General features: G+C 39.7%; 1 protein-coding gene across 1 annotated transcript in view; it reads left to right on the top strand.

Annotated features, from left to right (window-relative positions):
• The window catches only part of ift57 (intraflagellar transport 57 homolog (Chlamydomonas)), a 46,455-nt gene that overhangs the window by 1,747 nt on the left and 20,775 nt on the right, over nucleotides 1-23,933 (top strand). The window contains exons 2-6 of the mRNA XM_028790895.2: nucleotides 2,772-2,934; nucleotides 10,705-10,823; nucleotides 15,066-15,156; nucleotides 19,128-19,202; nucleotides 23,261-23,383. Coding sequence (XP_028646728.1) covers nucleotides 2,772-2,934; nucleotides 10,705-10,823; nucleotides 15,066-15,156; nucleotides 19,128-19,202; nucleotides 23,261-23,383 — 571 coding nt within the window. The remainder of the gene's footprint in view (nucleotides 1-2,771; nucleotides 2,935-10,704; nucleotides 10,824-15,065; nucleotides 15,157-19,127; nucleotides 19,203-23,260; nucleotides 23,384-23,933) is intronic.

The raw sequence follows: 23,933 nt of genomic DNA, 5'->3' as shown, positions 1-23,933 counted from the left end.
TGTGACCGAATTGTTGACTGGGAGAGTATATACATAATATAGTAAAATATTATGCATATTTGAGTTTGTTTGGAAAATGCAAGTTAGCCCTGGGTGGGTATGTGTTGCCGTACCCTGAAATGTGCTGGCTTTCCATCTAAGGTTGGTTCCTGCCTTGTAGGTAGTGCTGTCAGGATAAACCCTGATTCAGTGCTCCTTTAATGTCCTTGGCCTTAAACCCCGAGTATGACTCAGGATTGCAATTGTGCGTGATTACAGTTAACCACAACTCAGACACGGAATGACGTGTACTGATCTGCTTTACAATTTTAAGCCTAAGTAACACTAGGGACACTGTTCAGCTGCCATCTAGTGGATAAAATAGCAACATCATGCTGAAAAGAAAAAAAAAAAATCTACCACTGGGTGGTAACTTTATAGCAACTCATCAATATTCATGAGTAAGGCGGAGCCTCCAATAAAAAACACAGTGGCAAACAAAAGGCTGGAATAACGTTTGGGACAGTATGCTGCCATCTTGTGGCTGAAATAACACCATGCTGCAAAAAGAAAAAACAAATTCTGCCACTGTATAGTAAGTACCGTAACTCTAAGGTACCTCATCAATATTTATGAGTGGGTGGAGCCTCCAAATAAATTATAATGCAAAGACAGTTTTAGAAACAAACTGAAACGTAACCATTTCTCAAATTGAGTGATAGTGATGCCGATTTGAATTAGTCATCAGACATTAACTTGGAAAGTGAAACTGCTGCATGATACAGCACTGTATGACTGAACCTCCATTATATGCTTGCTGAGTTTGGCCAGGTGAAGCTTCAGTGTGGTGTGACGGTAGCTCCATGACAAAAATGCAAAGTAATTGCGATTGAATGCAAAGACAAGCAAAACGTTTGAACCCTAAGCACTCCTCACAATGTAGCAACTGTCAATGTTCATATTCTGGGGGTATGTGGAAGTCACTAAGCCTTGTTCTGTGATAGTCTACAGTAATGCAAGGAGCTCAGCCGTCAGGCAGGTCAGGTGATGACATTCTATCTTCTCATGTGCACGCAACAGAAAAAATATAAGAAAAGTGTGCAAAGAAATGCACGTCTACCGTCCCGTTTGCAACACTGGCTGAGCATTGATGACGCCTTCAAAACGTGTCACATGAAGGACCTGCACAAAATCTGCTTCAGCGCAGCAGTGGACACTGGGCAGACCTCTCCTGCTGTATTTATGTTAACATTTTGGAGTTTATGTTTTTCTGTTACACTTAATGACAATTTTTTCTTGTTGAAAAAAAATGCAACATTTTGGCCCGTTGGGTAAACATAATGCTAAAGAGGGTAGTCGACTAAGTCAGGGTTGTCCAAGTCCAGTTCCGATGGGCTGCTGCAGGTGTTCATTCTAACCCTTTTCCTAATCAGTTTTCACTGCTGATTAACTCCGTTTCCCTTCATTGTAATAGCCCCGCTTTTAAGGATTCAGTCCTCTGAACTGATTCGTTTCTTCATTTAATGGCAGCCAAACAGAAATGAGACGTTAAATAGATTAAATAGAACCTTCTAAGACCACCGTCGATGTTTTCGTGACCTGACCAGACCAACATGACCAAGACCTTCACCTTTCCTTATTTTCAGGTAAGCTGGTTATGTGGCGGCTCGTTTTATGTCTCATTGTTGTTTGGCTGCTTGTTAAGGAAAAAGAAACAACTAAGGGGTCCAAGTCACGTCAATTAAAACAAAGGCAAAACAAGTTAATCAGCAGCAAAAACAGCTCACTAATTAAGAAGATGGTTAGAATGAAAACCTGCAGCCCACCAGGACTGGAGCTGAACACCGCTGGACTAAGTGGAGTCAGATGAAGGACAAACTGATGAGTATCGTCTTGCTGTTACAAGTGACATCTCACTAATAGCCAGTAGTGCAGCTTTTTAGACGCCTCACGCCTGGACAAACTGGTGAGGAAGGCAGGCTCTATTGTTGGCATGGAGCTGGACAGTTTAACATCTGTGGCAGAGCGACGGGCGCTCAGCAGGCTCCTATCAATTATGGAGAATCCACTGCATCCACTAAATAATGTCATCTCCAGACAGAAGAGCAGCTTCAGCGACAGACTGCTGTCACTGTCCTGCTCCACAGACAGATTGAGGAGATCGTTCCTCCCCCAAACTATGCGACTCTTTAATTCCACCAGGGGGGGTAAACGTTAATATTTAACATTATACATAGTTATTGTCTGTTTTTTTCACCTGTATTATTATCATTCTTTAATATTATTTATTGTATCAGTATGCTGCTGCTGAAGAATGTGAATTTCCCATCGGGATTAATAAAGTATCTATCTATCTATCTATCTATCTATCTATCTATCTATCTATCTATCTATCTATCTATCTATCTATCTATCTATCTATCTATCTATCTATCTATCTATCTATCTATCTATCTATCTATCTATCTATCTATCTATCTATCTATCTATCTATCTATCTATCTATCTATCTATCTATCTATCTATCTATCTATCTATCTATCTATCTATCTATCTATCTATCTATCTATCTATCTATCTATCTATCTATCTATCTATCTATCTATCTATCTATCTATCTATCTATCTATCTATCTATCTATCTATCTATCTATCTATCTATACCGTGCAGTGCAATCACAAATGATGTCCCTTTGTAGTATTAGTTTTATGTTCAGATTCTGTTATTTTTTACATCCTGCCTTCTAATGTATTTTCGTTCCTTATTCCATCTTATTTGTTCCCCACTGTAGACACTACTTTGCTCTTCCCACTAATCCAGGAGAGCAGTTCTTCATGTTCACCGCTATCGCCGCTTGGCTCATCAACAAAGCTGGCTCCCACTTTGAACAGCCGCAGGAGTATGACGACCCCAATGCAACGGTCTCAAACATACTGATGGAGCTCCGAAAGTTTGTAAGTAGGATTTGTAACGTTGGCTGGGTCCAATCAAAATGGGCAAGTGGTCTGAGTGCAGTCGTACACTAAGTTCGCCTAAATCAGCATGTACTCAGTTTCACTGAGGTGTAAAACAACACGTTCAAGGAGCCTGCGTGTGTTTTGCAGAGTAGTCGGCAAGCACGGTGATTACTATCGGTAGTTTATGTTGTGTTCCATTTACAGCGAAAGTCAGATGTTGGCACTGGAAATGAATTTACACTCAAGTTGGCCACGTTTCAGTAAAACATTCAGAAAACCAATATGGACGCCTCCAGGAAACCTATATCTGGAACAAGATTATTATAGTTTTGCCTTTTTATATTATTTTTTTATTTCTATATTCTTTCTGATCTCACTTGGAAATTCAGTTTAGTTTTAGTTTTTTTTCATTCTGTATTTTTAGTTTAAATTTTGTTTTTATTTCACAAAGACCTTTCTATCTTATTTTTGTATCTGTTAGTTTCAGTTTTAGCTTTAGTAATTATGGCATGAAGCTACTGCGGAGTTTAGTTTTGTGTTACAATTGGACAGAACTGTACACTTAACGGATTTGGATATGAGTTTAATGTTAGTGGAAGCTTACTACACAACATGGTTTACTATCTGGTTTTGTTTTTGTCAGATAAAAAGCAGGATCAAAACCAGTTACTGAATATGAACAATTGTATACAATTTTATAACTTTTAAAATATTTTCTATGTCATTTGTGCTGAACAAATGTGCGCTGACTGTTGGTGCTTTTTATCTTGTCCTTTTATTGCCCACAATGGGCCAATTTGTAATGAAAGTTTGGTGAATTTTAAGGCTTTTTTGCACAAAATGTCTACAAAGTGGCGTCAACAAAAAGCAGGCACCTGAGAAATAAACTAAAACGTTACTCAATCGCGATTTTTCTGTCCATACAGTAAAGGTTTTCTTGACCAGTACATTCCGATTTCAGGCGTTTGCATTACGTCTTGATATACAACAAGCGCAAAGGAAGGCGGCCCAGTAAATTGCTTTCTATTTCACATGCTTTACACCTCCGTGTTCAGCTCGCTCTGTCACCGCAGATGCTGTGTGAACAGCCACCGTTCACTGGATGAATACATAGGACGGCTCGTGGTGGGTTAAAGGGTTAAAGACTAACGGCAAGAATATTCATTCAAAAACGAAACTACAAATATTTTTAGTAGATTATTATTTTATTTCAGTTAGTTTTTCCAGCCACTTTAATATTTTCATTTAGTTTTAGTTTTTCCAGCTACTTTAATATTTTCTTTTAGTTTTAGTTTTTCATATTGGTTTTGTTAATTACTTTATTACAGTTTACGAAAAAGTTTTTTTAATAATAGTTTTCAGTTTTGATTTTAGCTTTTGTTAACTACAATGACCTTGGTTTGGAACTGCTGAAAAACACTTCACGCGGTATTTTGTGCATCCAAACACTGCAGCAACATGTCCACATATGGAAGATGGAGAGTATTGTGGGTACAACTGATTTCATGTCATTTCAAATTAGTGTAAATAAAAGGTGTGTGTGTATACAGTTGGGTCCATAAATATTTGGACAGAGGCAACTTTTTTCTCATTTTGGTTCTGTACATTACCACAATGAATTTTAAATGAAACAACTCAGATGCAGTTGAAGTGCAGACTTTCAGCTTTAATTCAGTGGGGTGAACAAAACGATTGCATAAAAAATGTGAGGCAACTAAAGCATTTTGTGATCACAATCCCTTCATTTCAGGGGCTCAAAAGTAAGTGGACAAATTAAATAACTGGAAATCAAATGTTCATTTCTAATACTTGGTTGAAAACCCTTTGCTGGCAATGACAGCCTGAAGTCTTGAACTCCTGGACATCACCAGATGTTGGGTTTCCTCCTTTTTAATGCTCTGCCAGGCCTTTACTGCAGCGGCTTTCAGTTGCTGTTTGTTTGTGGGCCTTTCTGTCTGAAGTTTAGTCTTCAACAAGTGAAATGCCTGCTCAATTGGGTTAAGAACAGGTGACTGACTTGGTCATTTAAGAATTAAACTCCTGGGTTGCTTTGGCTGTATGTTTTGGGTCATTGTCCATCTGTGTCATGAAACGCCGCCCATTCAATTTGACTGCTGTATTTAGCAGGATTTGAGCAGACAGTATGTCTCTGAACACCTCAGAATTCATTTGGCTGCTTCTGTCCTGTGTCACATCATCAATAAACACTAGTGTCCCAGTGCCACTGGTAGCCATGCACGCCCAAGCCATCACACTGCCTCCCTCCACCGTGTTTTACAGATGATGTGCTATGCTTTGGATAATGAGCTGTTCCACGCCTTCTCCATACTTTTTTCTTGCCATCATTCTGGTAGAGGTTGATCTTGGTTTCATCTGTCCATAGAATGTTTTTCCAGAACTGTGCTGGCTTTTTTAGATGTTCTTCAGCAAAGTCCAATCTAGCCTTTCTATTCTTGAGGCTTATGAGTGGCTTGCACCTTGCAGTGCACCCTCTGTATTTACTTTCATGCAGTCTTCTCTTGATGGTAGACTTGGATATCGATACTCCTACCCCCTGGAGAGTGTTGTTCACTTGGTTGGCTGTTGTGAAGGGGTTTCTCTTCACCATGGAAATGATTCTGCGATCATTCATCACTGTTGTCTTCCGTGCACGTCCAGGTCTTTTTGTGTTGCTGAGTTCACCAGTGCTTGTTTTCTTTCTCAGGATGGACCAAACTGTAGATTTTGCCACTCGTAATATTGTAGCAATTTCTCGGATTGGTTTCTTCTGTTTTTGCAACTTAAGGATGGCTTCTTTCACCTGCATGGAGAGCTCCTTTGACTACATGTTGTCTGTTCACAGCAAAATCTTCCACATGCAAGCACCACAACTCAAATCAACTCCAGGCCTTTTATCTGCTTAATTGATAAGGACATAATGACGGACTTGCCCACACCTGCCCATGAAATAGCCTTTGAGTCAATTGTCCAATTACTTTTGAGCCCCTGAAATGAAGGGATTGTGTTCACAAAATGCTTTAGTTGCCTCACATTTTTATGCAATCGTTTTGTTCACCCGACTGAATTAAAGCTGAAAGTCTGCACTTCAACTGCATCTGACTTGTTTCATTTAAAATTCATTGTGGTGATGTACAGAACCAAAATTAGAAATAAGTTGTCTCTGTCCAAATATTTATGGACCTGTGTGTGTAAAATATATATATATATATATATATATATATATATATATATATATATATAAAATGTTACAGCCTTATTACAGTCCCAGGAACAGGATTTCAGTTCTTGGTTTCTGACTGTGTAGAGTTTTCATGTTCCCCTCGTGCCCTGTGCTATAATCAGCAGCATGTGTTACTTGTAGTCACCTCTGGATCAGGCACAGAGAATTCAGAAATTCTGAAAGCATACGGAGAAAATCTTATTGGATCAGTGTAAAGTAAATCTATTTGCCTTTTTCCTGTTAAATTTACAAATGTAATTATTTATCACATAAACTGTTTACACAAAGTGAGCACATTATAATTAAAACTAAAACATGTGACTTAGACTTTGAAATATGGACTGAATTTGTCCACGTCACTGTCCAGGGAGATAAGCTACATGATCCTGGTTAATGTGTAACACCCCTGGTGCACTTGGCTAGTGAGGCAATTAATGCCAATAGAGGTTTTATTTTGAAATATTTTGGAACGCAAGGGGAATATTAAGCCCTCAATAACTCTGTTCAATACTCCCAAGAAAGACAACACATTCACCACAGTATCTTAAGAAATAAATTAATATATTAAAGGACACCAATTGAGTCTTTTACCAAGACAACAAAATAACACACACCCTCGCCCTGACAATTATAATACAGATGAAAACAGAAAGTACAATAACTACAATATGGATAAACTCAGCACTTCTTGTCAATGATTTGAAAGCATTCCCAGCAAAACAGTAAAATGATTTGCCCACCAGAGAGTCTGACACAGCTTTTGTTAGAGTCCAAAGGGGTACCTCTTTTAAGTCAAAGGACGTTATGCTCCAACTCTGTAAAACACTAGTAAGACTGCGTCTGAAATATGGGGCACAGGTTTAGTCACCACGGAAACAGCGCTTGAAGCTGTGCAGAGGAGAGCAGCCAGGTGCATCATGGGACTTAAGGACATGTCCTACTCTAACAGACTTGGAGAATTAAACCTGTTTAGTCTCAAGCAGAGGAGACTGCATGGGGACCACATCAGACTATTTAAAATCCTCAAAGGCATTGATAAAGGAGGTGGCTTAAGGGTGAATCAAATACTCAGGCACATCAAATGGAAATTTAGGGGAAGTGCATTTTAGACTGAAACCTGAAGGCACTTCTTTATGCAAAGAGCTGTGGGACTCTGGAACAGACGACTAAGGCATGGAGTTGAGGGAGAAACCTGTACAACCTTTAAGATGAATTTGGATGAGATATTGAGACAGCTTTGCTGTTAACAACTGAGCTTGATGGACCAAATACTTGCCTTTTATTTGTCAGATTTCCTATGTTCTTAAAAGGAAAGATATCAAGTCCTCTTCATCCACTTTCCTTGTCTTTTAATGCACTCCCATTTCTTCAGGCCTCTTTGATTGTTTGGGATAGAGTCGTATATCACCCAATAAGTCCTCGTAAAATACCATATTTTTACTATCTTGTTTACGGAGTGTAGGGAAAGTATTGTAATTGTCCAAAAATTCGACCTCGACAATTTGATGATTCTCGATGTTCAAGACCTCCCTGAGTCAGATTTACTTTCTCGTAGGGAAAGTATTGTAATCGTCCAAAAATTTGATTTCGAGATTTTGATGAATCTCGATGTTTTAGATCTCTCTGAGTCTGAAAATACTAATTTTGGAATTATGTCTGTGCGTGTGCGGGTGGATGTGTGTGTGTGTATGTAAACACGATAACTTGAGTATGCTTTCAGTTAGGTCAACCAAATTTTGCATACAAGTATTAGGTACAAAACATAGCGTAAAAGTTGATAGAAATCTATTTCCGCTAACCGGAAGTGGTACTTTTTTATTCATGCAGCTGCAGAGTCCGATTTATTCAACTTTTATAATAATTGTTCAGTATTTTAATGTACATAATATAAAAATATAATCATTGTCTTACAGTTTATTCCTCAAATATCCATCCCCATATCCGAATATATGAGAAAGTCCAGGGGAGATCATTCACAAATTTTTTTTCTCCTCTCCACCATCCACATCCTTGTTGCTATTAGCTTTTTCACCAATCAGGCTACTCAGGATCCTTCCCAAATAATGCTGGGTAATTCCCTTAGGATCATAGATCGCCAAATTCATCAAGGCCTATTACACATAATATACACATGTGAATTTCCCCTTGGGGATTTAATAAAGTTATCCATCCATCCATCCATCCATCCATCCATCCATCCATCCATCCATCTATCCATCCATCCATCCATCCATCCATCCATCCTACCTCTGGGAAATGCATATAAAACATTCAGTAGGCAAACCATATTTGTGAGACTGCTACAGATGTTTATTAACTCGGCAACGGAAATAATGCACTGTATAACCAACACTTTAATGATGATTCATTCTGACCCTAGAATGCTGGTGACTTCAACCCTAGAAGGAACAAAGTTCTGTTGGCATATTTCAATGTGAATTGAACAAGTACCATCTAAATGTTAATGCCTTTAAATGTAAACCAGTGGCACAACTGGGGAGATCTCACCACATCTTACTGCCACCTACAAGTCTCTTACTATCCAAGCCAGAAGTTCTTATGTATGTTTGGTGGGTTGTGGTTTATTATATTATTTATCGTTTTGTTGAGCTTCAGTCAGTAAGCATCCCTTAAATTTGTACTGTGCATATAACTGCGTGTGACAAATAAGATTTTATTTGAAACCCACTTAATCCAGTTCAGGGTTACAGGTGTTAGTGGGCAAGAGCCTGTGCCAGCAACATAAAACGGGTGACAAGCATCTAGCATGGAGAGGGCGCCTGTCCATTTTAGTTTAAATACATGTATGCAAATGGTAAAATACTCAGTCTTGAGCCTTGATTTAAATGTCTAACCTCCATCTTACTTTAGCAGAGAGAATTAACACAATCAAGATGAATATCCTCTCCAAGCTTCTGTTTCTATTTCATAACATCCCCATATACATTAACATATTTTTTAAGAAATTAGATTCAATCATAACCTCATTTATTTGGAGTCAGTGATATCCACGCCATCCAAAGGACGACCGTACAACGACCTAAATCAGAAGGTGGCATGGCACTACCTAATTTTCAGTTTTATTACTGGGCGGCAAGCATACAAGCTATAAAATCCTGGACATTGACACAAATAGATGAACACACACAGGCTTGGTGTATAATAGAAATTAAATCCTACAACACTTCTTTATATTCCTTGCTTTGTGCCCCAGTAAATACAAGTTATCGTCAATATACTAACAAACCAAATGTGCTTCATTCACTCAGAATACGGAACCAATGTAGGAAGCACTTCAGTTAGAGAATATTTGATGTGTGACACCTCTGCGTGATAACCACGTTTTTCCACTCTCTCTCGAACTTACACAGTTTTTAATATTTAGTTAACCTATGGAATTAAATAACTTAGAGATTTGTATAAAAATAATGTCTTTGCATCCTATGAACAATTACACTCCAAATGTAGCTTCCCATCAACACAATTTTTCCACTATCTCCAAATTAGAAACTTTGCTAAACGAAAATCTGCCCAATTTTCCTCACTTTCCCCCTATTTCTATTCCAGAAGAGATATTGATCAGTCTTGTAGACAGCATTTCAGTAATATATAAGAACATTTTAAAGTCCCTTCCTTTGTAAGATCTCGGAGTACAGTGGGAAAAGGATCTCTTACTGAACATCTCAGAAAAGAAGCCGAAGTCAGCCACACACACAATTCACTCGAGCTCCATATGCATAAAGCATTCAATTATTCAATTTAAAATTATTTAATCAATCTCATCTCTCTCGTTTAAAATTGTCCAAAATCTTTCCAGGGCGAGATCCAACCTTCAAACTTTGCAATTGATTTCCAGCCACATGTTCTGGGTGGCGTGTACCAGATTAACATCATTCTGGACCAAAATCTTTGCATTTCTATCAGACAGCCTTGGTGTCACAATCCCTCCTAACCCCATTAACAGCTGTGTTTGGTGGGCTTACAGAGGGGCTTAAGGCGGGGAAGGACAAGCAGACTGTAATTGCCTTTACTTCACTACTAGCAAGTAGACTTGTCTTGCTCAACTGGAAGAATTCTAACCCACCTCAGTTAAGTCAGTATGTAACTGATGTTGTATACTGTTTGAAGTTTGAAAAATTAAATTCTCATTTAGAGGATCTGTACAATTTTTTATTTTTTTTAAACCTCTCAGGACCTAATCAATAACATTTTAGAATAAGCATTTATACTGGGGAGAAAGACTCTTTTCTCTCTTTACTACTCTCAAAGGTTTTACTCGAACTGTTGGCCTTCCTCTCTTTCTCATGGGTGGGGATTGATTTGAATTTAGTTTTGTGAAGTTTGACTTGATTGTATGGAATGTTACATGCTTTTAATAAATTCAATAAAAGATTAAAAAAATGCTAATTCTACTGAAGCTTCAGTTAAAATAAAACCAAGCTAAAAAAAACTGTTGATTCAGAAATAATTCAATGTTCAAAATGCACATACAAATGTTGATGTATTGTGTTTTATTATTTTTTCTATTTGTTCTTTTTTTGTGTTAGGGTGGAGTTGTTGATTTTCCACCTTCAAAGCTGAAGGCTGGCAATGGAGAGCATGTGTGTTATGTTTTGGATCGCTTGGCAGAGGAAGCATTAAAGCAGACGCGGTTCATCTGGAACAAGTACGTGTATCTTTGAAATTACTGTTTATGATCAGAGTGTGGAATGAGCTTTAATGTTTAAAAAAATAATTTGTAATATTGCAGCCTATGGAATCATAAAAGTTTTGTAAGGCATGGCAAAGATAAATGGGGGACAAATGATGTTCTATGTATGTGGAGAAGGCAGTGAAAGAACATGGAGGGCAAAGAAATACCATCATAGTACACATAAATAAATAACTTCCTTTTAGTAATTTCTGTTTTCATCCCAAGATATTACATAGGTGGAATTGTGTTGATATTTTTAACTGGCTGGTTAAGTACAATAAATAAATGTTGTTCCTTTTTTGTTATTAGATTAGATACGCTTTATTTATCCCATGGGAACAAAGTTGAACTTTTATGTTTTTATGACTGTGTTTTGTTTATGTGAAATGCAGTTACTTTTCACATGACCTCCAGTGGTGCTTTGACTATGTAAGCAGAGGTTCTGCTATAAATACCTGGATGTCATAATGTTGCTTCATCCCTTTGTGATAAACACTATCTAAAATTCTTCTAGAGTTGTTAATCTAACATTACAACATTAGAAAAAGCTGGATGAGAACAAGCCATTCAGCACAACAAAGTTCGCCAGTCTTATCCACTTAATTCCCCCAAAATAACATCGAGTTTTGAAGGCCCCTAAAGTCCTTCTCCCTACCACACTACTTGGTTACTTATCTCATGTGTCTGTGGTTATCTGTGAAGAAAAACTTCCTAATATTTTTGCAAAATTTACCCTTAACAAGCTTCCAACTGTGTCCATATGTCTATGCTGAACTCATTTTAAAGTTACAGTCTTACCCCACTGGACTAATTCCTAATATAATTTTAAACTCTTTAAACTCCTTTTAATCTCCTTTTGCTTAAACTGTCAAGGCTCAGCTCTTTTAATCTTCATAACTCATCCCCTGTAGTCCTTGTATCCGCCTAGTTGCTCTTCTCTGGAATTTCTCTAGTGCTGCTATGTCCTTTGTGTAACATGCAGACCAAAACTGCACACAGGACTCCAGATAAGGCCTCACCAGTGTGTTATAAAGCTTGAGCAGAACCTCCTTGGTCTTGTACTCCACACATCAAGGCGCTATATAACCTGACATTCTGTTAGCCTTCTTAATTGGCTTCTGAACAGAGTCTGGCAGTTGATGGTGTAGAGTTCACTACGACTCCTAAATCCTTCTCATAAGGTGTACTCTCGATATTCAGACCTCATATTTTAACTTCCTACCTGTAATACTTTGCATATACGGACATTAAATGGCTAACAGGTTCAGCTCCTTCAATTGTTCCTCATAACTCATCCCCTGTAGCCCTGAATCAGCCTAGTCGCTCTTCTCTGGACCTTCTCTAGTGCTGCTATGTCCTTTTTGTAGCCTGGAGACCAAAACTGCACACAGGACTCCAGATGAGGCCTCACCAGTGTGTTTGATATAAAGCTGAGCAGAACCTCCTGTGACTTGTACTCCACACATCAAGGCGCTATATAACCTGACATTCTGTTGGCCTTCTTAATGGCTTCTGAACACTGTCTGGAAGTTGATAGCTTAGAGTCCACTATGACTCCTAAATCCTTCTCTTAAGGTGGACTTTCGATTTTTGGACCAACTATTGTGTATTCATACCTCACATTTTTACTTCCTACTTGTAATACTTTTCATTTACTGACATTAAATTTCATTTTCCACAAACCATCCTGTATGTCTGCTGTCCAAATTCCTCTGTGACGATTCAACAAATTCTCGATTACCTGCCAATCCACCCAGCTTGGCATCATCTGCAAAATTATTTATATTCCTATCCAAATATTTTCTATATATTAAAATAGCAGTGGCCTTAACACTGACCCCTGTGGGACACCAGGTTTGATTTTGATTTTCGACTTCCTTCTGTTCCTGACTTCTCTTTTGATTTGCCCTCAGGTTTTGTTTGCTGGTTATTATGATCTGTTCAGTTCTGACCATTGCCTGTTCCTCATTAGGAGTCAGTCTGACGCGACATCTCCTTGGCTCCTTGCGTCTCACAATAATTTCAGGAAACACTGTCTTAGTGACTTGGTTATTGTCATATAGTCAGTCTCTGGTGGGGAATGAACTGATACCGCAGGCTAGATTCACATTTATGCATACATTTTCTGTCCTTGTTAATCTATGTGGGTTTTCACGTAAAGAGATTTTATGTTTCCCGAGCGATTCCCGCATTACATTCGTCCTCTTCTACCTTTGGGTGTGCAGTAATGTGTAAATGTGTAATGTGTTCCCGAGCGATTCCCGCATTACATTCGTCCTCTTCTACCTTTGGGTGTGCAGTAATGTGTAAAATGTTGGATTTTTCTTTTTTTAAACATTTGAATCCTCTGCTTTGATATTTTTCTGTCAAGGGTTTGCACACATACACCACTAGCCTTCTTAGTTCACAGATTAGCCAGCTGCCAGCCATGAATCTGTGATGCCTTGATTCTAACGGCCCTTGGAATCAACATCATTGTCGGTCTAGTTAAAAGGAGAAACTCCATTATCTATTGTGCAAGGACAGGAACAATGGAGTAGGTTGCTTCCTGGGGATGTTGGCTGAGTTCACACTCACTCTCTCTCTCAGTCCCCACCTTACTGAGCTTTACACCTCATCCATAGTCCAACACGGTATAATGCAAATAACTGCTGACTACGCCAAGTGTTCTGTCACACACACACACATTCACCACAGTCCTTCTTAGTTTGCAGATTTGCAATGTGATAACTGCCAGTAGCCATCCAGGAACTTATGATGTCTGGATTCAAATGGTCCTCAGAATCGGCCTCCTTGTTGTCTCTTACGCAAGGACAAGGCTGTAAGGAGTGCACTTTCTGGTGAAGTCATCTTAGCGCTCTCTCTTTCTCAGCCCCCTCCTTATTGTGAAGTTCCACACCTCTTCCGCAAAGAAAAATGGGTGGGGGGCATGGAATAGAGTTGATTTTTGTGGATGTGCCAGATATTCCCTGCTTTATATGATTGCTGAAAATACTGCAGTCAAACCAGTGAATCATGAAAGTGGCCCTGTACCTCAATGCCTTAGTCCAAGAGTCTGCAGAGTTGGTCCTTGGGTGGTGGTGTGGCTTCAGGTTTTCGTTCCAACCCAGCTTAATAAGGAGAAGTTAGTTACTGCTGTTGAAGCAGTTATTTTATACTATGCTTTAAGGTTGTGTCACATTACACGACTTTACCAGCGATTTTCAGTCATGGCCTTCATTTATGCAACCTTAGCCAATTGTTGGCATTCAGCTTTGCGCTCCCATGAAGATCAGTCACATAATGTGACATACCCAATGATTTCCTTTGACACAATTAAACAGGTTTGGTTTTGTGACATGCCCAATGACTAGAAGTTTCACAATGTGATGTCGACTTTACTGATCATTCATGTAATTTCCAAGTCGGGTAAACAGATTTTTTCCATTTTGGTTGCATTAAAAAGTCAAATGTGTGCTGCTTCAGGAGACACTATCGTCTTACAAAAATCATACCAGACACGACCACGTGAATTTGTTTTTCTTTTTCCTACATCAGTAGATGGTGTGGCCCCTGGTAATTAATTAATTGGCTCACTCAATCACAACTGCTAACTCACTGTAGAATAAGAAACAATTGTTCTATATTACACCTGTAAAGCATCCAGGAACGATGTTTAATATGGACATGTTATTGTTCAGGTAAGCTCTACTCCTGTAATCTTAATAGGAAGCACATCTTTGGTACATTTTTAATATGCACATTAAATACCATCTCTGAATAAACAAAAATAAAAAACATGTTATTGTGTTTTTTAAAATTAAATTTAGTAAATTGGTCTCTTGATGGGGCGGCACAGTGGGTAGCGCTGCTGCCTCCCAGTTAGGAGACACGGGTTCACTTCCCGGGACCTCCCTGCATGGAGTTTACATGTTCTCCCCGTGTCTGCATGGGTTTCCTTCCACAGTCCAAAGACATGCAGGTTTGGTGCATTGGCGATTCTAAATTGTCCCTAGTGTGTGTGTGTGTGTGTGTGCCCTGTGGTGGGGTTTGCTTCCTGCCTTGTGCCCTGTGTTGGCTGGGTTTGGCTCCAGCAGACCCCGTGACCCTGTGTTGGGATATAGCGGGTTGGATAATGGATGGATGGTCTCTTGATGGCACCCTTTGACACTAGAGTGTGTTTTTTAAGTAGTTAAATAATTTCTGCTAATTAGTATTTCTCTCACCAAATATTAGACCTAAATACCCAACCGAAGCACCCGAATCGGAGACTGTGATGGAGGATGATGCCGAGCTAACGCTAGAGAAACTGGAAGAAGAGATTGCAGTAAGTTCCATTTAAAAAAAAAAAAAAAAAAAAAATCCTGTCCTCATTATCTGTTTGTTTAGATTTGAATACACGATGGACAATTTGAACTTTAAGGAACTCCTTGTGAGAAAGATATGGGAGTAGTAGTGGTGGTCTGTCTAATTCCAGACCAGACAGTGGACAGAAGCTATCAAGAAGGTGTGTAAGAAAAACGATCCGCTTCTGTCTGTCAGACAATTTTATGAACCAGGCAGGAGGAAGCTTGTCCTTTTGTACATTTATTTATTTATCATGAAAAGCGAGATCCTTGCAGTTAACAGATTAACAGGAGGGATTCCTTGAACAATGACGCAGAGTCTGATTTTTACCCACTCAGCGCACATAACAGATTTGCGTATGTCAGTAATCTTCTTATACAATACGCTACCATGGCTGTCCGTTTGTCTGTCCAGGATTTTAAATCACCTGTAGCTTGCAAACCGTTTGACTTATTGACCTGAAATTTGGCACACATATACTATGTGACCTCTACTATCCTCTTTCGTGGTGATGATTTTTATTTTATTTTATTGTAGAATCAACTCACGGCCATGTGTAGAGGCGCCGTTCTCTTCCCTACCCTCTTCGCTGTCACTTCCTCTACCTCTTCATATCTTAAATCATTCTTGAGGCAGATTGAAGACTTAAGTGCCAGCTTAAGTGGAAAGAAAAACGTACTAAGTAATTGCAACACAAAAACTGACTTGCAACACAAGACCTAACGTAAAAAGATGCAGAGAGAAGAAGTGGGCCACTAGGGTGGAAAAAACAAGAGATGCTCACGAAGCAGCAAGCGCATCAACCTCTGAGCAAACAAATGTTAAACGTACAGAGAAAGAGTCTTAAAACTATAAGTCAAGTGTATTCACTGCACGTTATTGTGCAGTCTCCCGTTACTGGTATGATATAAAAGAATACATCTTGTTAGCTACAAAAACAAGGCACCTTGATAATACTTCACTGATGTGGCAAACCACAAAAATCATGTGCTGTGCACTCCCTCAAACCTTCGCAATACCTCACTTGGGCAGGCGTAGCTGCTGGCCTTTAGTTGTCAGCTTGATGTCTGTATATGAAATTTACAGACTGCTTGTTTTTCCAGAGTTCTTTGGTTCAGGGTCACGGCACAGCTTCAATCTCTACCTTACAGCTGCAGCCCTTCTCCTAAGGAGACCATTTTCTATGCATGGCACTTTTAACCATTTAACTCTTTTAACTCCCACATTCCAGTATTTCTTAAATTGGGCCTTTTATTATGACTATTATTAATACCTCCCTGAGAACTGGTTCAGTCCCAGTCTTGCAGTGTGCCCTCTCTATTAAAAAAAAAAAAAAAAAAAAAAAAAAAAAACCTTGATCCGATTGTACTGTCAAACTTTAGACCAATATTTCAGCTACCTTTTATTTGCAAGAGCCTGGAAATGCTTGTTACCGGATCAATTGCAAGCATTTTTAGAAGGTAATCGCTTACATGAAACTTTTCAAGCTACTGTATATTTCTTAAGTTAAAAAATGGTGTCCTAGTAATCTGATATGTCATTTAAAATTCAGGTCAGAGTCAATAGTTACCCCTAAATTCTTTACTTCCATCTTGACTTTTAATCCTAATGGATCATGTTTATTTCTAATACTCTCATTATTTCCATTTTTGCCAATCACTAAAATATGTTTTTTCCTTATTCAGTTTAAGAAAATGACTGCTCATCCATTCAGAAACACAAGTAAGACATTGTGTCAATGAATCAAGAGAGTCGGGGTCATCAGGCGCTACTGATAAATACAGTTGTGTGTCGTCAGTATAGGTGTGGTAGCTCACATTATGCCTTGAGATAATCTGACCTAACAGAAGCATGGAGATTGAAAAGAGCAGTGGACCCAGGATACATCTTTGTGGAACACCATATAGAATTTCATTTGTCTTTGAAGTATAATTAGCACAACTAACAAAGCATTTTCTACCTGCCAGGTAAGACTCAAATAATTTTAAGACACTGCCAGAGATGCCCACCCATTGACTAAGGCGATTTCTAAGAATATTGTGGTCAATGGTATCAGATGTGGCACTCGGATCTAAGAGGATGAGAACAGATAAATGGCCTCTGTCAGCATTTACCCGCAAGTCATTTACTACTTTAACAAGTGTTTGACTTTATTTTCCCACTTTCATGTACAGCACTTTGGGAAACCACTGCTGTGGCTTTAAATGTGCTCTATAAATAAACTTGGACTTGACTTAAATTGGGTTCCATAAAAACGTATGGGACTTCTGTGGGCCATCAGTCACAAGAGCATATTTAAGATGTAGCTACTGGAAAAAATTTGCAGTGGTTAACAAAGAGCTTCAATTTCACACAACAATCTTTCGCAGCGCAGCATCGAACTGAGCTCATCCAAACTAGAAGGTGAGGTTTTTGCCGTCTGGCATGACAGTTACTAAATGCCTCTGTTATTTTCATTCTTCACTGTGCATCTAGTTGCGCTCATTCGCTATGATGAATGTATTAATATTACTGTAGCTGCTGTCACAATAAATGACTGGAGACATCAAAAAGGTTTGGGGCATCCACCCATATATTATTCCCTGGCTGCAAATTAGATATCAGTAAGTACACTGTGTACAGGTTTGAGTCCAAGATAGAACTGATGCTCTGGCACGAAGATGGTGGTTTTAAAGGGCAGTTGAGGAAATTACGTCATCATAGGGTCCGAAACTGGAAGTAACGTCAGAGATCGGGACCGGAAATGACATCCTCGTTAGGCCCGGGACCGGAAGTGATGCCATCGGAGCTAGGTGAAATTTCCCGTAACTGCAGATAAGCGAGAGAAAGAGTTAGTGCATTTCACCATCCCTTGGTCTGTCGTGGAATTACTCTCATTCAGGCCCTTTAGCTGCCTCCCATGCGCACGTGTGTGGCACTGTGTTTATCCAAAATTACCAATGGTTTGCAGTTTTTAGTTCACTTCATAGGATGATTCAAATAATTCCACAGACCAGATCTCTTCATTTTAAAAGTTTTAGTAAAATTTTAAAATCAAAAAAAAAATTTTTTATTTAAAAGTTTTATTGTGGGGAAAAAAAAGCAAAACAGTTCACAGAAAAATAGAGAAAAAATTGACATTAAAGAAACGTTCTTATTTAAGAAAAATTCTCTTTAAGGCTTATATATCTTGTTTCATTTCTTCAAGTTTGGTCATACAAGCGTACTTGAGGCACGTTAAGCAGTTCAACAGGTAAGCATGGTCAAAAAACTTAATGCCGTCTCTTATTCCACTTGCAAACCTATATAAACGTGCATGCTGGCTCTAAGGCTATTTCCTTACCAGCTTAATTAACACTCTGTTCTACAGATATAGCGAACAAATTCTATCTCATGATAACTTATAAGGGGTGAGAGGCTATACCATATTCTAGGTAGCTAAAAGAAACTGATATTCTATTATTGAAATTAAGCAAACATATACATTTAACATCGAACATTAACTTTCTAAGATTGGCTCTTACAGCTACTGTGTTTATAATTTTTATTTCCTTTTCCAGTATGAGAATACAACTCAAGTTAAGCCCATGTCGCATTAGTCAACATTTCCAGTGATTTTCAGTCGTAGCCTCCGTTTAGCTAACCTTAGCCAGTCAGGAGCAGTTGGCTGTGATCCCCGTGAAGCCAAACGTCTAATGTGACAAACCTAACGAATGAGACCAACTAGTCTGCAACTGGCTACGATAAGATCGAACAGGTTTAATTTTCTCGTTAGTTGGAGGGGTGGGCTGTGTATGCAGGAGAACTGACAACCAAACAAGTCAATGAATGCTCATCCATAAGTTCAATGCATAGAATGTAGCGACGAGGAATAAGGAACACGTGTTTTGATCCTCACAGATAGAAGAGCAGCTCATCCATCTGTTTTTTTGTATTTTAAATTTCACATTACATTTTTTTTTCTTTTTCTAGCAGGAAGACCCAGATGATTATGAAGATGAAAATGTCATAGGCATAGAGGCTTTGAAGGAACGATCACATAAAAGCGTACGTGTAATGCTCTCTTGTAGTTTCTTTTTAAATGTTGTTTCAAGTTATGTTTATTGCTGCTTGCTTGGTACACTACCAGTCAAAAGTTTTAGAACATTTCAGTTTTTTCAACTTTTATGGAAATGCACACAGTTTAATGTCTTAATGTGTCATGAAATCAAGGCTGTAGTAGATAGCCCGGCCACAGACGGACACGACACCAATGTCCAAAACACATGGGTTTATTAATACAACTATTTACAGGTTCCCGTGACTCACACACGACTTCTCCAGTTCTTTGTCTCTCTTCGGCCACCTCCACTCCTCTCTCACAAGCTCCATCTTCCTCCTCCTGACTCCGGCTCCCTGATTGGAGAGAGGTGGCCCTTCTGATCTTGTCCAAGATGTGCTCCAGATACCTGACGATGTACTTCCGGCAGCACTCCCGAGTGTGGCGGAAGTGCTGCCCTTGCACCCGGAAGCACTCCGGGCATAAGACATCCCTGGTCTGTCAGCACTTCCTGGTATCCCAGAAGTGCTGTCCCCTAGGGAACAAGGACCGGCCGAGTACCCAGGGAAAAGAACTGCCGTTCCCCCGGTTCCTCCTTCCTCCAGGCTTCCCGGCGGGGCAGGGTACTTGGCCATCTATCACAAGGTATAGGACAAATAAACAATGACAAATAAAAATAAAATTAAGTCAAGGAATCACGAAGTGTACAAACTTTTATTCAAATATTTGATTCAGCAAAGTAGCCTGGACATTTTGCTCATCTAACAGCCAAACTGTGGTAACCCTTTTGATTCAGAAATGCCAGTCACTCTGTGCCAGTCACCAACTCTGCCTCTAGTAAAAGAATCCCAGACTATCATACTCACTCCTCCATGTTTGACAGTTGGTGTTACAATCTGAGGAGCCATCTTGTCACCAACTTGATGGCGTACAAACACCCTGCGTGTTGAACTGAATATTTCAGATTTGGATACATTGGGTTTGCTTCCCGGGTCCACCCTGCGTGGAGTTTGCATGTTCTCCCCGTGTCTGCGTGGGTTTCCTCCGGGCGCTCCGGTTTCCTCCCACGGTCCAAAGACATGCAGGTTAGGTGGATTGGCGATTCTAAATTGGCCCTAGTGTGTGCTTGGTGTGTGGGTGTGTTCGTGTGTGTCCTGCGGTGGGCTGGCACCCTGCCCGGGATTGGTTCCCTGCCTTGTGCCCTGTATTGGCTGGGATTGGCTCCAGCAGACCCCCGTGACCCTGTGTTCGGATTCAGCGGGTTGGAAAATGGATGGATGGATGGATGGATACATTGGTCAGTAAGACTTCCTTCCAGTCTGTAGTAGTCCACAGCTGGTATTTCAAGGCCCTAGTTTGTCCTTTCAGGAATGTCTTTCTTCTGGCCACTCGCCCTGTCAAACCTGCAGCACAAAGTCTCCTCTTCACAGCAGAAACTGACACTTGCTTTCGTCGACTTGCACTGTCAAGCTGTGCTTGAAGCTGTTGTGCTGTGAGGCGCCTGTCATCATGCAAGCTGGTGACCTTCAGAAACTTGTCTTCAAGTCAGAGTCAATAGTTACCCCTAAATTCTTTACCTCCGTCTTGAATTTTAATCGTAATGGATCGTGTTTATTTCTAATACTCTCATTATATCCATTTTTGCCAATCACTAAAATATGTTTTTTCCTTCTTTAGTTTAAGAAAATGACTGCTCATCCATTCAGAAACACAAGTAAGACATTGTGTCAGTGAATCAAGATAGTTGGGGTCATCAGGCGCTACTGATAAATGCAGTTGTGTGTCGTCAGCATAGCTGTGGTAGCTTACGTTATGCCTTGAGATAATCTGACCTAACGGTAGCATGGAGATTGAAAAGAGCAGTGGACCCAGGATAGATCTTTTCGGAACACCATATACAGTAGAATTGCATGTGTCTTTGAAGTATAATTAGCACAACTAACAAAGAATTTTCTACCTGCCAGGTAGGAGTCAATTCAATTTAAGACACTGCCGGAGATGCCCACCCATTGACTAAGGCGATTTCTAAGAATATTGTGGTCTATGGTATCAAATGCGGCACTCAAATATTCACAGCAGAAACTGACACTTGCTTTTGTTGACCTGCACTGTCAAGCTGTGCTTGAAGCTGTTGTTCTGTGAGACGCCTGTCATCATGCGAGCTGGTGACCCTCAGAAATTTGTCTTCTGATTGGCTTGTGAGTCTGGGTCTGCCAGATCTCTCCCTATCAGAGTTTATTCCAGTTTCTGATTGCCTTTGGATTGTGTAGGGCACCACTGGACTCCCCGACACTTTGATTTTTCCTTTTTACAATTTCTCTAAATGAAAGGCCTACACTTCTAAAGGTAATAATGCTGTTTCTTATTTCATTTGTTAATTGCTGTTTTCTTGCCATTATCACTGGAATATTGTCCCAAGTAGGACTTCAGAGGGTGTGGTAACACAGTTTGCTTTAAGACAGACGAGGGTTTTTAAGTAATCAACAGAAGTTGGGACACCCGTGCAAATTGTTTGCTTCAACTTTCATTTCATTGACTTTAATTGCTGCAGAATATCTGTAGGTTGTAACTATTAGTTGTTCCCTGAAGAAGGCCCATTTGTAATATTCTGACATTTCCTTTTTTCCACTTTTTTCTAACCTAAACTTTAAATTTAAACCTCTGGCAGTTTACTGCTGGCCATTTTAGGTCATTCAGTGCATTTCAACTGATTATATTTAAAGAAAACTGGACAAAACTGAGGTGTTCTAAAACTTTTGACCAGTAGTGTACTTACACAATTGGATTCAACCTGACGGGGTCAACTACTAATTATGGCATTATTTAAGGGAGCCTTGACATTTTGTTCTTTTTGGCTCTGTGGTTTTCTTCTTCTGTTATGATGTCTCTTGTTTTTGTCCTTCACTTCTTCTACAGTTTCCTTTTTGTTTCTCTCTTATTAATTTTGTGCGTTTATTCTCTGAATCTGTTCTGCTCTGTTGATGATCTCCCCTCCAGTTTTTCCAATTTTTGTGTATGCTTTTAACAAACTGATAAATGCTTTTTTTTTTTGGCTCCGGCCTTCTGCGGAATGCCAAGTAAGAGTGGCACAGAGGCACGTTGATGAGCAATGCTGCTTCCAGATCCAATGTTCTCAATTTAAATCCTCTGCCCAGTTGTTGTTCGTGTGTAATTTGTCCATTTTCTCCGCCTCTATTCTGGTCTTCTTCTAGCTGCTCATATTTTTCATCTCCATCTTATAAAAACGGGGAGCGCTTCCGAGCTCCAAATCGCTGACACACTAATGCCCAACACAATTCTGATATTAAATAAATGATATTTATTCATCAACCACCCCTTTCCATCAATCACCTGTCAAAAGATTAGTAATCAAATACAAACTTCTGTCGTTTCTTCCTCCTTCCTTCATTCCTACAATTGTGTTGTCTGTTGCCACCCTAACTCCTCGAATATTAAGGGGGCAGGTTCCTTTTCAGGCCAGACCTGCAGACTGCTTCCTGTGTCACCAAACTGAATCTTAGGAGCACGTCCAGGTCACGTAGAAACCAGTAATGCTGTCCCTGATAGCGCCCTCTGGCGGCACCTAAGGACACCAACAGTACAGGGTTGCACTTCCTCTCTCCAATTCCCATGCAACCCTGCGGGTGTCCTGAATGAGAAAAGCCTTGAGAAATGCTGCCACCCTTCCGTGTGGGGGTATGAACTGTTTCCAGAATCCATAATCTCCCAGTCCATTTATTATTGTCTGATCTCAGCCATGATGAAGATTATAAGGCATTCTGTCCAGGTTGTGTCCAGCCGTCCTTCTATTAAGTCCGGGCAAGATCTCCATCTTCATTCTGGCTGGTATGCCCTTCTGTCCTACCTGGCATTTTGTGTTCTGTTAATTGGCATTGGTGTGCACATGATGGATTGTTGCCCAGTCTGGGCTGGTTCCTGCCCTGTGGCCACTATTGCTTGGAGAGACTCTGGCATACCAGCTTCCTGAATTAGATTAAGTGAGTTTGAGAATCATAATCTTAAATCATTGTTATGTTAGTCTAACCAAACCGCTTTTCTATTTAAGGAACTCATGGAGTCTTCAAAACCAGATGAGATCCTGGAATCTTCTACGGATGCCACTGAGTGGAACCTGGAAGTAGAAAGAGTTCTACCTCAGCTGAAGGTCACCATCAGGACTGATAATAAGGTTGGTATTTTGTTCGCTTGCACACACTTTGTCTAAAACGGCACAGCCTGCTGCATTGGTTATTCATCATATGAGGTTATCATGTGCCTTGTGTCATATGTTAAGATTGTATTTTTTTCCAGTACTATTGTTTTATTGTGAAAAAATGCCCACAAAAGGCACTCTTAAGTTTTTTTTTTTTAATATTGTTAAACAAGCTAATACTGGAAATGCCTTGATTTACATGGACACATGTAATACAATACTTAAAGATATAACATTCACTCAGCAGTCATTGTCATCACAGACAGTGCCCTTAACCCAAAATGCACTGCACTATATGGTCAATGGCGCTTTATTCTCACAGAGAGGTCTGCAACACATTAACAATGGCTGAGGTTGCCTACCTCTGCTTTAACTCTTTTAGGGCGGATGTCGACTTTTGTCGACAGGAGGGGTTGAAGGCGAATGTCGACAAAAGTCGACATCCAGGGATAGGGGGCGACAATCAGCTGTTAATGGCGACAAATCTCACTGTCACGTCACAGGCATTCCCTCTGTGCTTGGAGGA

Source organism: Erpetoichthys calabaricus, chromosome 6 (assembly GCF_900747795.2).
Source record: "Erpetoichthys calabaricus chromosome 6, fErpCal1.3, whole genome shotgun sequence".
Classification (NCBI taxonomy): Eukaryota; Metazoa; Chordata; class Cladistia; order Polypteriformes; family Polypteridae; genus Erpetoichthys; species Erpetoichthys calabaricus.
The sequence above is the reverse complement of the archived record's forward strand: the minus strand, read 5'-3'. Positions and strand labels throughout refer to the sequence as shown.